This window comes from Ovis aries, chromosome 7, assembly GCF_016772045.2.
Source record: "Ovis aries strain OAR_USU_Benz2616 breed Rambouillet chromosome 7, ARS-UI_Ramb_v3.0, whole genome shotgun sequence".
Lineage (NCBI taxonomy): Eukaryota > Metazoa > Chordata > Mammalia > Artiodactyla > Bovidae > Ovis > Ovis aries.
The window spans coordinates 82742286-82758141 of NC_056060.1; the positions used below are offsets into that span (position 1 = coordinate 82742286).

General features: G+C 39.0%; 1 protein-coding gene and 1 non-coding gene across 4 annotated transcripts in view; both read left to right on the plus strand.

Annotated features, from left to right (window-relative positions):
• PSEN1 (presenilin 1) overlaps positions 1-15856 on the plus strand; it is a 72853-nt gene that overhangs the window by 40421 nt on the left and 16576 nt on the right. For all 3 annotated transcript variants that reach the window (XM_012181995.4, XM_042252728.2, XM_012181996.5), the window contains exons 6-8: positions 1973-2193; positions 6399-6497; positions 13429-13515. In XM_012181995.4, the coding sequence (XP_012037385.1) occupies positions 1973-2193; positions 6399-6497; positions 13429-13515 (407 nt within the window). The remainder of the gene's footprint in view (positions 1-1972; positions 2194-6398; positions 6498-13428; positions 13516-15856) is intronic.
• TRNAA-UGC (transfer RNA alanine (anticodon UGC)) lies at positions 2912-2979 on the plus strand. The gene has a single exon. It is a non-coding gene; the product is annotated as a tRNA-Ala (tRNA).

A 15856-nucleotide genomic window follows, 5' to 3' on the forward strand; every position in this document is an offset into this window, starting at 1 on the left:
AAAATTCTATTAAACCTTTAAGGAACTGATAATTCTAATACTATTTTAACTGTTCCAGGACATAGAAAAAGCAGAAACATTTCTAGATTCTTAAGAAGCCAGAGTAATATTTATACCAAAACCCCATAAATAATCAAGAAAAAGGAAACCGTAGACCACTCCTGTTTATTGATGCCAAAGAATAACTTCGTTCAGTCTCTCAGTCATGTCCAACTTTTTGCGACCCCATGGACCGCAGCATGCCAGGCCTTCCTGTCCATCACCAACTCCCAGAGTTTACCCAGACTCATGTCCATTGAGTCGGTGATGCCATCCAACCATCTCATCCTCTGTCGTCCCCTTCTCCTGCCCTCAATGTTTCTCAGCATCAGGGTCTTTTCAGATGAGTCAGCTCTTCGCATCAGGTGGCTAAAGTATCGGAGTTTCAGCTTCAGTATCAGTCCTTCCAGTGAACACTAAAGGACTGATTTCCTTTAGAATGGACTGGTTGGATCTCCTTGCAGTCCAAGGGACTCTCAAGAGTCTTCTTCAACACCACAGTTCAAAAGCATCAATTCTTTGGCGCTCAGCTTTCTTTATGGTCCAGCTCATATCCATACATGACTACTGGAAAACCCATAGCTTTGACTAGACAGACCTTTGTTGGAAAAGTAATGTCTCTGCTTTTTAATAAGCTGTTTAGATTGGTCATAACTTTTCTTCCAAGGAGCAAGTGTCTTTTAATTTCATGGCAGCATTCACTATCTGCAGTGATTTGGAGCCCCAGAAAATAGTCTGTCACTGTTTCCATTGCTTCCCCATCTGTTTTCCATGAAGTAATGGGACCAGATCCCTTGATCTTAGTTTTCTGAATGTTGAGTTTTAAGCCAACTTTTTCACTCTCCTCTTTCACTTTCATCAAGAGGCTCTTCAGTTCTTCACTTCTGCCATAAAGGTGGTGTCATCTGCATATCTGAAGTTATTGATATTTCTCCTGGCAGTCTTGATTCCAGCTTGTGCTTCCTCCAGCCCAGTGTTTCTCATGATGTACTCTGCATATAATTTAAAAAGCAGGATGACAATATACAGCCTTGATGTACTTCTTTTGCAATTTGGAACCAATCTGTTGTTCCATGTCCAGTTCTAACTGTTACTTCTTGACCTGTGTACAGACTTCTCAGGATGCAGGTCAGGTGGTCTGGTATTCCCATCTCTTGAAGAATTTTGCACAGTTAACCATAGCTTGAAATTTTTTGGTTTTTGTTTCAAGTGCTGGGATATCTAAAATACTGTGAATGGCTGCATTGTCCAGCTATTTCAACATTTGCTTTGAAATTTCTAAATGGAAAGATCATCTTTCTGCATATTCTGCAGAATCTAAAATTTGCACTTAAATGACTGCCTTCTTTCTCCTCAGTTACCTGTCTTCTATATTTGTATCTCTTTACTTTAAAATGGAGTTTCCTCCCACCCAAATTAAAATAATGTTTTCTTCATGGTAAAAGTGCTAAACATTCATTGTGAAAAAAAGAAAAGAAAAGTTAAGAAATTTCAAATTCCTGGCATCTAAAGCTATGTCCTGCATCTTTTCAGGAATTACTATATTGATCTCTTGCTCTCTCTTCTCATACACTATTTCACATGAATAAGATCATGGTTTTTTTTTTTCTTTCAGGCAGCAATATGTCATGCCTATATTCCATGTTTTGTGTATAAATATATGTATAAAATGCATATATTTAAATGGATTCACTAAATTTAATTTTATGGAAATAATATTATATGTCCTAAGCGCTAAACTTTATTTTACATGTTTAATTTTTTTTCCAATTTCAGATACTGCAAGAATTTCCTGAAGTACAGATAGCATTTTAGGTGTTATATAGCCTTTTTTTTTTCCTTTTTAGTTTTTGTACTTATTTTTACAGCTGTGGCTGTGATACTTATTTCCCGTTTTTAGGAATGATACAAGTATCTGTTTAATTTTTTTCAGGGAAGTGTTTAAAACCTATAATGTTGCCATGGACTACATTTCGGTTGCGCTCCTGATCTGGAATTTTGGTGTGGTGGGAATGATCGCCATTCATTGGAAAGGTCCACTGAGACTCCAGCAGGCATATCTCATTATGATCAGTGCCCTCATGGCCCTGGTATTTATCAAGTACCTCCCAGAATGGACCGCCTGGCTCATCTTGGCTGTGATTTCAGTATATGGTAAAACCCGAGACTGACATTTTGTTCATCACAGAAATACTTCCTGGTGTGTTTTCCTTCCTCTTCTAGTTATCTTGACTTAGGGAAAATAACAGTAATATCCCATAACTTTTCAGTAAATAATCAGTTCGCTATATCTTTTTCATATAAAGATTTCAAATCTTTTGAAGTTGAGTCCTTTAAAAATGTTTTATTATTGCCTCCAGTTTAACTCAGGGATGAGTTAATGGAAGGATCCATAGACTTCTGGTTGTAAGACTTAGATTCAAATCCCATTGCTACCACTGACATAAATGACCTCAGGAGCCCTTTGGGATCAAATGAGTGAACAAACAGCGGTGGGAATTTGTACCCTTTATGGACAGCAGTGGAGCTACATGTGATGGAGCTCACTGGAGAGCTGTGCTTTTCATGTCTTAGTCCAGGCATCCTTGATCAAAGAATGGGATCCAAGTTCAGCTAACTTGGGATCCAATTTAGCCAAACTCTAGGCAACCATCCTATTTTGACCTAAGTGAGTGAAGTGAAGTCGCTCAGTCGTGCCTGACTCTTTGCGACCCCATGGACTGTAGCCCACCAGGCTCCTCTGTCCATGGGATTCTCCAGGCAAGAATACTGGAGTGGGTTGCCATTTCCTTCTCCAGGGGATCTTCCCAACCCAGGGATCGAACCCAGGTCTCCCGCATTGCAGGCAGACGCTTTAACCTCTGAGCCACCAGGGTAGCTCAGTGGTAGAGCGCATGCTTTGCATGTATGAGGTCCCGGGTTCAATCCCCGGCATCTCCACTTTAGCTGAACTTCAGTTTCAGCTAACTTCTCACCCTTTAATCCTTGAAAGGATTAATGTTGAAGCATAAATTTTGGCTTATTTGTTTTTACAGACCCTTGAGACTTTGCCAGTAGTCTAGCCACCTGGTTCTGCCAGTGGTAACAATAGCAGTTACTTATCCAAGGTTTCCCTCTTTAGGCAGAGTAACTGAGATAATCTCTTGCATCATAGATACCAAAGATAGAAATCAAAGTTATACATGTCTCTGTACATATTAAATCCACAGTGCAGACCTCAATTTGGACTTCCAGAGATTCTAGATATACAATGCTTGAGGTCTTGAACAAGGTGTGCAGTCTAACTTTCACCTCCCTTACAGTCTTATGATGTAGGCCTCACAGGGCACCATTATGACATACTAGAGCAAGTTAAAACTTAATAAATGAAACATCAGGGGTGAATCATAATAAAGAATCTGATTCCATTTTTGATATTAAAAAAAAAAAGCTGTTTCTGGAGACAGACTGCCTGGATTCAAATCTAGACTCTTTTACTCCTGTAATTTATTGGGTATGTTACTACAGACACACCATACTCAACAGTGGAGTCTTAGTTATTATGAATATTAAATTGAACAATGCATATAATAAATATATACAGTATCTACCAGTAAATATTAGCCATTCCTCAAAATATATAATCTTTGGAAGTAAACAAGGTTGTTGTACTTATTTCACTGCTAAAGGCCTGAAGTTTGTAGAGGTAAAGTATTTACCAAAGCTTACGCCATTTGATCTATAATCTGAGTCCTAAGTCCCATGTTCTTTCTAATACAATACACTGTTTCTCCCTATCAATCCTCTGTTTCTTATATACATATACAAATTATCTCTACAGACCTTTGAGTTCCTCTGAAATAAGAGACTTTCTGTCTGATATTTAGAGAAATGATTCATAATTCCATTTTCATAAGATCTCAAGATATCTCAGTCAAAAAGATTGTTCTAAAGCTTTCAGGTGTTCAAGCTGGTTTTAGAAAAGGCAGAGGAACCAGACATCAAATTGCTAACATCTGCTGGATCATGGAAAAAGCAAGAGAGTTCCAGAAAAACATCTATTTCTGCTTTATTGACTATGCCAAAGCCTTTGACGGTGTGGATCACAAGAAACTGTGGGAAATTCTGAAAGAGATGGGTATATCAGACCACCTGACCTACCTCTTGAGAAACCTAATGCAGGTCAGGAAGCAACAGAACTGGACATGGAACAACAGACTGGTTCCAAATAGTCAAAGGAGTACGTCAAGGCTGTATATTGTCACCCTGCTTTTTAACTTATATGCAGAGTACATCATGAGAAACGCTGGGCTGGAAGAAGCATAAGCTGGCCAGGAGAAATATCAGTAACCTCAGATGTGCAGATGACACCATCCTTATGGCAGAAGGTGAAGAGGAACTAAAAGCCTCTTGATGAAAGTGAAAGAGGAGAGTGAAGAAGTTGGCTTAAAACTGAACATTGAGAAAACTAAGATCATGGCATCTGGTCCTATCACTTCATGGCAAATTGATGGGGAAACAATGGAAACAGTGTCAGAGTTTATTTTTTTGGCTCCAAAATCACTGCAGATGGTCACTGCAGCCATCAAATTAAAAGGAAATTAAATTTCCTTCCTCCTTGGAAGGAAAGTTATGACCAACCTAGATAGCATATTGAAAAGCAGAGACATTACTTTGCCAACAAAGGTCTGTCTAGTCAAGGCTATGGTTTTTCCAGTGGTCACGCGTGAATGTGAGAGTTGGACTGTGAAGAAAGCTGAGTGCCAAAGAATTGATGCTTTTGAACTGCGGTGTTGAAGAAGACTCTTGAGAGTCCCTTGGACTGCAAGGAGATCCAGCCAGTCCATTCTAAAGGAGATCAGTCCTGGGTGTTCATTGGAAGGACTGATGCTAAAGCTGAAACTCCAATATTTTGGCCACCTCATGTGAAGAGTTGACTCATTGGAAAAGACTGATGCTGGGAGGGATTGGGGGCAGGAGGAGAAGGAGACGACAGAGGATAAGATGGCTGGATGGCATCACCGATTCGATGGACATGAGTTTGAGTCAACTCCGGGAGTTGGTGATAGACAGGGAGGCCTGGCATGCTGCAATTCATGGGGTCGCAAAAGGTCGGACACCACTGAGCAACTGAATTGAACTGAACTGAAAGCTTTCAAAACAAAATTAATTTAATTGCTCTAAGAATAAGGGTTTATCATTTAGCATTTCTGTACAATGAAGTATGTTGAAAAACCAAGATAGTTACAGAATATTAAAGGTTGAAACAGGTTGAAAATCTCATTATTTCAGAGCATGGCAAATTCCCCTTTTCTCATCCAAACAAATCAAAGTGGAAGCAGTGAGATTAGAGATTTCTGTGCATTTGTGTTTTATTATGGCCGTGGTAGTAGTAGTGTACACGAAGATACGACCACTTGAAAGTGTGAGATCTATTACTTAAATGCATCTGAATGATAGTGATGTCAGTGCAAGTGATCAGATCTTCCTTTACAAATTTACCTATATCTGTTTTACATTTTAAATGCTTGAACTTGTTTTCTGTATTTGTATATTCTGAATTTTCATGACACAGTAAATGTAAGAAAAAATTGCAGTGGTTGAAAAAGAGAAGGTGGTAGGATCAAGAATAATTTATGCGTTATTGCTTCCTCGTTTTGATTTGCAGTTTTTGTAAGACACTTTTTAGCACCATATATATTCTGAGACCTAAATACTTGTGAAGTGCTTTTGACAGGAGAACTGAAGAAATGCTAAACATTCTCACACAGAGGTTTATTAGTTATTTTGTTGAAATTTACTGCCCTCTTATTTGAAGTATTCCTAAGTAGTACATATACTATTTTCAAAAAAGAGAGGATCCCACTCCTGATACCAAAAAAAAGAAGAGATGCATCTTTTCTCCTCTGTTCTTCATATTTTGAAAAAGTTCAGTCATATCCTCTCTATTAAATCCCTCCTAAGCTGTAAAACTTCAGTTTGTGGTTCATAGTTATGTTTAGTTTGGAAATGGCTTGTCCTTGTTTCTGCTTATTGGAAATTGACAACTGCTCTAGAATAATTCTGTCTTGTGATTATTTCTGCCTGTTTTCTTTCAAACTGGGAAGACTTTCTCGTAGAACCCAAAATTCACTGTAAACTAACCAAATAGCAGGCAGACCAAAAGCAAAGATCTCTGTGTGGTGGTGTGTATTTTGTTTAGATTGTCTCCGCCTCCCTCCCCCATCAGCTTACCTGCTGCTTATTTCATATTCATTCAATATCTTTCTTGTAGAAAAAATAATCAAACCTTTTCAGTTGGTTAATTCTTCCCTAACACATTGATTTACAAGTTTAGCGAATACATTTTTCAGATGTCATTTCTATTTTTCTTCTTCTAGATTTAGTGGCTGTTTTGTGTCCAAAAGGCCCGCTTCGTATGCTGGTTGAAACAGCTCAGGAGAGAAATGAAACTCTCTTCCCAGCTCTTATTTACTCTTGTAAGTATTTCAAAATGATGTTAAATTAGTAAACAGCTTAGAATTTATAAAGATTCAAATGCATGTAATTATGATCATTATCATGGTACTTTTTCTTACCTTAAATGCATAGCATTGGTGGGACTCCTGCAGATCTCTATTTCCTTGCAAATTATTATCTTCTATCTGATATTGATTGAAGAGGGTTTTCAGTGTGTGTGGAGATAGAAGAAATATTAGAGATTGGGGAGCCAGTATTCTTACTTAAAATCTTATTAGTTAACAAGTATTGAATATTTGTTATATACATATATTGTAGGTGGCTCTCACACTAGTATGTTGAAAAAATTATACTGTTCCTTTAGTATGGGTTGGCCTTTGTTTTTGGTTTGTTGTAGAGTCATGCTTTTCCAAATCATTCATTATGTATTTATTGGTCATGACCTGATGTGCTTCCACAGAGCACTGTGGAGGATATAAGGATGGTTAAGATGCTTTGCTTTCCCTCAGAGTGCATTTGCTTACTCTTTTTTTGTTTGACTGTGTCATGCGATTTGTAGGATATTAGTTCCCTGACCGGGGATTGAACCTACAACATTGGCAGTGAAAGCATGGATTCCTAACCAGTGGACTGCTGGGGTATTCCCTTGCTTACAATTTAGAAGTGAGATAAGGCAAATAGATAAACAACATTCAAGGCAGACTGTTACCAGATTCAGAAGGAATAGGAAGTACAGAAAGAGCTTAAAACAGGGAAAATCTGAATGGAGAATCATGGAAGGCTTCACTGAAGAGATAGCATTTGGATTAACCCTTTTAAGAGTGGATTGGATTTTGGCAAGCACACATAGAAGAGTCAATTTCAAAAGTGGGCTTGTTGCAAAGAATGACTTGGACCAAGGAATTGAACCCAGGTCTCCTGCATTGCAGGCAGATTCTTTACTAGCTGAGCCACAAGGGAAGCCCAGGAATACTGGAGTTGGTAGCCTATCCCTTCTCCAGCGGATCTTTGCAACCTAGGAATTGAACCCAGGTCTCCTGCATTGCGGGTGGATTCTTTACCAGCTGAGCCACAAGGGAAGCCCAAGAATACCGGAGTGGGTAGCCTATCCCTTCTCTAGCAGATCTTCCCGACCCAGGAATCGAACCAGGGTCTTCTGCATTGCAGGCGGATTCTTTACCAACTGAGCTATGGAGGAAGCCCCACACATTGGAAGTGTAAATGTGGGGCATCTTTTTCAAGTTTCAAGTGTTCAAGTTGACTAGAACATGGAGTGCAAAATGGAGAGAGTACTAGGAGATGAGTTTGGAAAGGCACTTCAGGCAAGATCCAGGATAGCTTTGAATGACTGGTTTAGATCTTTGTATCCTCTTCATGATAGCTTGAAAATCATAGAAAATTCTTGAAGAGTAATGTGATCAGAGCTGTGCCTTTGTAAGCTTGCAGCTTTGGGCAAGATAAATGGGAGGGAGTGAGAACTGAGATACTGGGAAGTATAACTAAGTGAATATTGCCATGATCTAGGTAAAAAATGGTGAAAGTCTGAATTATGGAATGATGATGACAGTCAAGGCAAAGGCCTCAGTGAGAGCTTTTGGGGATCGTTTCAGTTGTTCTTAGTGATGAGTGAGAGAAGTTTAAAGCCTAAAAGAAGGATGATGAAAAAGAGAAGTTTTTCTTATCTGAGAAATCTGTGTAGTGTTGCGTGTGGCCCATATCTAATTTTCTTGGCAGGATCTGTGAGCCATCTGGGGAGAAGTTTCCATCATGAGTTTATAAATGAAGTACCAGTGCAGAGGGAAAGGTTGGTAATAGAGATGCAGAATTGAAGAACACCAATATAGAGGTAGTAATTGCAGCTGTGGGATTAGATGGGTGAATCAAATAAAAGGAAAAGAGGAAAGGACCCCAGAAATAGATCTTTCTCAACTGCTCTATTTAGAGAGTGAGAAATGAAGAGGGAATAGTAAAGGAAAAAAGAAAATATCAGAAAATTGGGAAAATCAGCATTTTTCAGGCTTCCCAGGTGCTACCAGCTGTAAAGAACCCGCCTGCCAATGCAAGAGATGTAAGAGACATGGTTTCTTCCTTGGATTGGGAAGATCCGCTGGTGGAGGGCATGGCAACCCACTCCAGTATTCTTGCCTTGGAGAATCCCATGGAAGAGGAGCCTGGTGGGCTACAGTCCATGGGAGCGCAAAGACTCGAACACGACTGAAGTGATTTAGCACGCATACATGAAATGTCTGCATAGTTTTCTCTTACATACAGTAAAGGGTATTTTTATTGATGGACATTTAGATCATTCCCATCGCAAACAGTACTTGCAGAGAACACTTAGAATTTGTGAATCCTGTTGTATACATACATTTGTAGACATGTAATTGCTAGGTCAGGGGATATGTGCCTTTAAATTTTTTGTTTGCAGCTACACTGGGTCTTTGTTGCTCTGCGTGAGCTTTCTATGGTTGTGGCGAATGAGGGCTTACTCTGTAGTTGTGGTGGCTTCTCTTGGTGCGGAGCGCGGGCTCTAGGCTTCAGCAGTTGCAGCACACAGGCTCTAGAGCACGGGCTTAGCAGTGGTGGCACATGGGTTTAGTTGCCCCGTGGCATGTGGAATCTTGGACCGGGGATCAAAGCTGTGTCTCCTGCATTGGAAGGTGGGTTCTTAACCACTGGACCACCAGGGGAAACCCAGAAGAAGGAAAAGGAAGATAGAATAACAGAAGATAGTGAGATATATAGAGAGATCAAGTTGGGAACACATGTTAGTTGATCTCAAATCATTCTTGTGACCTTGATGTTAGGTCATTTGTGGGACGTGGAGAAGGTGGGAATTGTGCTTGTAGTAGGAGAAGTCTGGTAAAGTTTTAGAACACCTAGTGTCTGAAACGCAAGGATCTTTCTCTTACTTTTTTCCAGTATAAATGTATTACCACATTCTTACTGTGTTTTTCAGCCAAAAAGAACAGACGAGGCTTTGAGCATCAATATTTTCCTCTTAATGAGCAGTTGGGTGTAAGCTTCTTCTGTGTTATTCCTGGAAATTAAAATTTCTCTCTATATTTGATATTTGTGTGTGTAGAATGTCACACCAAATGTTAATAGTGAATGCTAGGAATTTAGACTAAGGAATATACTTGTAAAAGTATAGAAGTATGTTCTCTGAAGCAATGCTTCTATTAAGAGATAAGTGGAAATAACTCATGTCTATCAAAAGGGAACACTTTCAAATAATTATGGTCCATTCCTAAAATGGATAGTTGTGCAGCCATTTGTACTCCGAAAGAAAGAAAGTAACTCTGTGTATTTCTGATTTTTTTAAATGTCAAAGATTATATATTAATATATACCAAAAGCAAGATTTAAAATAATATATGCAATGTCCTATGGAAGGAGTGGGGGAAAGGACCAAATATATATGGATATGTGTGTGTAAAATCCCAATGATACATTTCAGAGTTGATGATACTAGTGTTTACCTCTGGAAAGTGGGATTTAGAGATTTGAGACAGCTTTTACTTTCTTCCTTATATCTTTCACTTCTTGTAGAGTCTTAAGCAATACCCATTATTTTTTAAAAAGTTAATTGTGAATGTCAAAGTGAAGGGATTGTGAGTTTTAAATGTTTTCCTAGTTTTAGAAATTTGCATTGTTGTGCTATTGTACCTACTGTTAGTACTGCAATAATGCTGTGTAACAGACCACCCCAGAATTCAGTCCCTTACAGATAATGCTCACTCAGCATCACCTGCAGATTAAAATTTAGTGCCTTACGAATAATACTCATTCACCACCATCACCTGCAGATCAGTTGGCTTGGCTGATCTGACTTAGCTGTGGGTAGCTCTGCCCTGGGAGAAGGCAGTGGCACCCCACTCCAGTACTCTTGCCTGGCAAATCCCATGGGCGGAGGAGCCTGGTAGGCTGCAGTCTGTGGGGTCGCTAAGAGTCGGACCCGACTGAGTGACTTCATTTTCACTTTTCACTTTCATGCATTGGAGAAGGAAATGGCAACCCACTCCAGTGTTTTTGCCTGGAGAATCCCAGGGATGGGGGAGCCTGGTGGGCTGCTGTCTATGGGGTTGCACAGCGTCAGACATGACTGAAGCGACGCAGCAGCAGCAGCAGCAGCAGCAGCAGCAGCAGCAGCAGCTCCTCTGTCCCACGTATTCCCCGTTCCTCCTTGGACCAGCAGTTTAGCTGAAGGTGATGTTCTAGCATTTGGAGGAACAGGAGGGCAGCAGGCCTATTAAGGCCTACGCTCGGTATTAGCACACTGTCTCCTCTGCCCATGTACCATCAGTTGAAGCAAGTCACATAGCTGAGCCCCTGGTCAGGAGGAAGAAAACTGCATTCCAGCCTCAGTGAGGCTGACCAAGAGTGGTGCAAGAGGGGTGAAGAGGTTGTTGAGTTAGCCATGACATTAAGCTTATATGTTAATTTTGTACTCAGAAAAAGAATTTACTCTCGTTTTTAAGAAATCATTCATAGATAATATTTTTAAAAACTTGAATCTGTGTAACAATTGATGCTGAGGTATTTTTGCAGTAATTCCACATATATGGGAAAGCATAAGCATAAACCTTTAACTCCTTTGTAAATTAAATAGGTTTAAGAAAGTATTCTCATGAAATACTGAATCTTTAGTGAGCATTTCATAAATCATTGAGCTTGAGAGGTGTTTTTTTAAAGTAGAATATGCAAAAACAGCAATATTAATCAGTACTTTCCCCTTGAAATGGATATATACATGAATATAAAAATTTTAAGTTGGTTCTCCCAGTTATTTGTTTTTTAAAAAAATACAATCCTTTGATGCATTTATATACTCTTCCCCAGTTAAGGGTATTCAGTATGCTAAAGGATCTTACCCTCAGGAAACCTGAGCATTTTTGTTTTCTGTGTCCCTCATTTGGACAGGAAAAGAGGCACACCTCTTTGGTAGCTTTTCAAAATACAAAGGCAACAATTCCTTGAGGTTGACCATTATGTAAAATTTTTCTGTTTTCATATCACTTTGGGAAGTTTTTAGATTATGTTGAATTTTAATTTGCTAATTTTTCAGTTGATCTAAGATGTTTGGTGTTAAGCCAAAAAAATTGGAAAGTGGGTTTTTAAGGTATTACTTTAGTAATATTAATTCATTCAACAAGTATATATTCTGTTCATGATAATTTACATCAGGGGTTAATAAACCACTGCCCATAACCAAATCTGGCCTGTGGCCTGTTTTTGTACAGCCCTGTAAGCTAAGAATGGTTTTTACATCTTTAAAGAGTTAATGAAAAAGAAAAGAACAAAGAAAAATGTGTGACAGAGGCCAGATGTGACTCAAAAGCACAAAGTGTTTACCATCTGGCCCTTCCCAGAAAAAGATTGCTGACCCCTGATTTCTGATACCGAGTATTGGAAGAATTTGCGGCTTTATCTTTCTATACTTGTGTAAAGAAAGAAAATCAAATAAATACTTTCTGCTTTTGCTGCCAAGAACGCTACTGAAATTTGTAAACCTTGGTGATCACCATATTTCCCCTTCATTGGGTTTGGGTTTAGTTACAGCTGATATTGACTGATCTAAGTTATCCTGTAATGAACTTGTCTGACCTCAGAATTACAAAGCTATAGTGAATGAGTAAGTGCAGCTATTACAGGATTTTCATCCTCTTTGGTTATGTATTTCTTTCATACGTTATTCAAGAAACCTTAGAGTATTAGGCAAATAGAATTATAGAATCAGTGACAAAATGCCAGAGAAACATGGATGCCAAGTGGACGGACTGAACTGAGTTTGCAGCACAGTTTTGGTTTCTGCTGTCACCCAGAGTGGCACATGCCTGTATGTATTTTTGTATTACTGTTGGTGTATCTTCAGGATAAATTCCCAAAAGTATTATTGCTGGATCGGAGGGTTAATGTACATGTAGTTTTGTTAGTGGTTACCAAATTCCCCTCCATGTTTCATCGTACCTGCAGTATGTAAGAGAAGCACCATTTTAGAGTATTCACATTGCCTCTTAATTAAAGTGTGATGAGGGAGTGTGTGTGTATACCTAGATCTGTATAGGTATATTAATATATATGTGATTTTGTGGAAGGGACATAGAGAATAGAAGGCAATTGACTATCTCTTTATGTTTATTGCTTTTAACTTTTTTTCCTTATTTCCTGTGTATAACACAGTTTAGCATTATTGAAAATCCCCGAAGTGAGACAGAATATGAGGGAATTTACTTGCATCTTTTGAATTATAAGCATTTGATGCTTTGTGAGCTTCTGTTTTTCCTCTAATTTAGTTCCATAAGTAATTTTCCTCAGAATTCACACTATTTTAGGATATTTAACTAGTCCAGTTGTTTCAGTGGAAAATGTTCAAGTTGAGGCTATGATTTTAGAAAGGTCCAAAAAGCTCTATCTTCAAACATGTAAAAATGATAACTCCTTGTCTGACAAGATCAGAGTAACTTAAATATAATTTGATTTGAGATGTGATGTTTATGCTAAGAAGATAAAATATTCCAGATAGACATGACTTGCTGGAGGAGAATAGAATAATGACTTAGGCTGGAAGATTGAAAGGCCCACTGTGGACACTAAAGAAGATGTTGAGGCAAACACAGGTTAGGAGGAGCTGTAGTTAGAAGGAGTTGAGGAATAACAGCCCTATATCAATAGTGAAAAAGAATCTTCCTTCTGGTTACTTTTCAGGGACTATAAGTGATAATGAAAAGTTTTATTATAGCAGCTGCAGTTTGAAGGCCACAATAAACATCCAGCTTCAGAATTTTTTCTTTGATCTACTAAAATCAAAGAGAACCTTTTGTGATTTTTAATATGAATTTACTTCTGGTTGTTTCTCTGATTTGTGTGGAGAAATAACAGCCTGCTCTCTGTTTGTGAGCCTTCCTTCTGTGTTCCCAGTGTTTACCTGGACTTTGTCTTTCTCAACAGCAACAATGGTATGGTTGGTGAATATGGCAGAAGGAGACCCAGAAGCCCAAAGGAAGGTATCCAAAAATTCCAATTACAATGCACAAAGTAGGTGGCTTTATTTTATTATTTCCTGATTTGGGGGATCATTGTCATCTTACGAGTTATGAAGCAATGATTTTAAGTACTTTTCACTGGTCATGAACTGTTTTGAGAATCTCCTGGAAACTGTAGTAACACCCAGCAAACACAGATAAATACTTGAATTCACATGCTCCAAACCTGACAATTGGGCTAGGTTTAAGAATTTCTACCATTAATACCAGTATGAAAATGTTCAAGTTGAGGGTATGATTTTAGAAAGGTCTTAAGCACTATCTTCAAATCTGTAAAAATGAGAGCTTCTTGTCTGACAAGGTCAGGGTAACTGAAATATAATTTGATTTGAGATGTGATGTTTATGCTAAGAAGATAAAATATCCAGATAGACTTGACTTTTTGGAGGAGGATAAGAATAATGACCTAGGATAGAAGATTGAAAGCCCCACTTGTGGACACTACAGAGGATGTTAAGGCAAACACAGGTTAGGAGGAGTTGTAGTTAGAAAGAGTTGAGGAATAACAGCCTGATATCAATAGTCAGAAAGGAAACTTTTTTTTTTTTTAAGAAAAACAGGGCTAACCTTATGAGGAAGCAGACAAACAAAGGCAAAATAAAAGTTAAAGAAAGGGCTTTAATTGAGATGCTGTTTATCAGGAAAGGGAGAATTCAGGTTTTATAGAGACAAGAAAACTGCTGATTTAGCATTTGAGTAACTGCGAGGAGGTCACTTTCAACTGGCAGTTAGTATTTGGGACCCAAAGATATTTGGCCCATTCTGCAGTGACCGAGGTAGTAAATCAGGCTGGGATTAGACTAGCTTTAGACCTGGTAGAGAAGTGGGAAACAGAGGAGACAGTTGCTCCAGGTCTGGGTATTGTGCTAACCTTGTTAAGCTAGAGATTAGTTACCTGTGAGTGTATATGAGTTTGAGTGTGTTTTTGTACATCAAGATTTTATTCTTCTGACAAGTGTAGATTGAGTACCTGACCATGTGCTCAGTATTTTTCAGCACTGGGGATAGGGCACTGAATCAGAGGTCCTGTTCCTATGGAGCTTGTAGCCTATTTGGGGAGACACACATGTTCACCAGACAGTTCATTCAGTTTGTGATAAGCTCTACAAAGGAGAAGTGTAAGTTGCTATGAAAGTCTATAGTGGAAGACTTTCATTTATTCTAGAAAGTCAGGAAGGCTTCCCTGGGAAGTGATAATAGGAGATGGCCAGCTGAAGAGTGTAAGAGCTTTCCAGAAGGGGAAGCACCATGGGTAGGGACCTTGAAAGGAGGAGGAGCTGGACGAACTCGCTCAGTAGGAGTGCACTTGGTATTTTGGGTGGGCGCTCTTCATTGTGTGGACTCCGCTCTGCACACCATGTAGCATGTTTAACATGCCTGGCCCCTCGCTCACCCACTAAATGCCAGGAGTGGCGTGGAGGTTGCAATAACCAAAAACTCCCCGCATCCTAGTTATTTCCAACCACCCCATGTAAGGAGGTACTACCCCCAGTTGAAAACTAGTGTGTTACAGGAACTAGAAGTTAGATTGGAACAAAGGGGTATAGGTTGTCTGTAAGAGGAAAAAATAATAGAACTCAGGGGTTGCCTGTACCTTAAAAAAAAATCAAGATCCAGCACTATGAACATGCTGTTTATAATTAATTATGGAAGTAAATGCCAAAATAAATAGCCAAAGGGGTTGGAAGTAGGATGGGGATCAGGAGTGAGGAAGGATAGGGCAGGGACTACTGTTTTTATTTCTAAATCTTATACTTTTATAATTTTATAAACGAGCTCAGAGAAGATTCAGGTTTTATGGAGACCTGGGTAAGGAAAAAATACAAATTAAAAATACAAAATTGCTAGAACCTCTCTCAAAAAAAACCTCCATGCAAGTAAGAAGTGTACAAGCTTCATTTATTCATGGTAGATGAATAAATTTGAGCATCCATTACTTGTATAAAAAATAAAATAAGTGAGAAAAAAATATTATCAATTCCACTTATGTATTTTAACTATTTTTGATGTATGGAAGGTTCTGGAGACAGTCATGTTATACTCACCATTTTCAGTCAGACCTAGTCATGATAACAAAATGACTAGCCCATAAGAAAATCCCCTTGCTCCTTCCCATCCTCCACCCTCTAGTCGTGGTCTGCTTTTATAACTCAGTCACTGGAGCCAGTGGTGGGTGCCACCAGTTAGCGAGTGCCACCAGCTGCAAAGATCAGAGGAAACGTTCTCTCACGTGACCAGAAGTCTTGGCTCATTTTATGACTCGATAATTATCAGGGGTCTGAGTTCTTTCCTACCTTCATGCTCTGCCGTCCTTACATGTTGGCTTGGTCCTC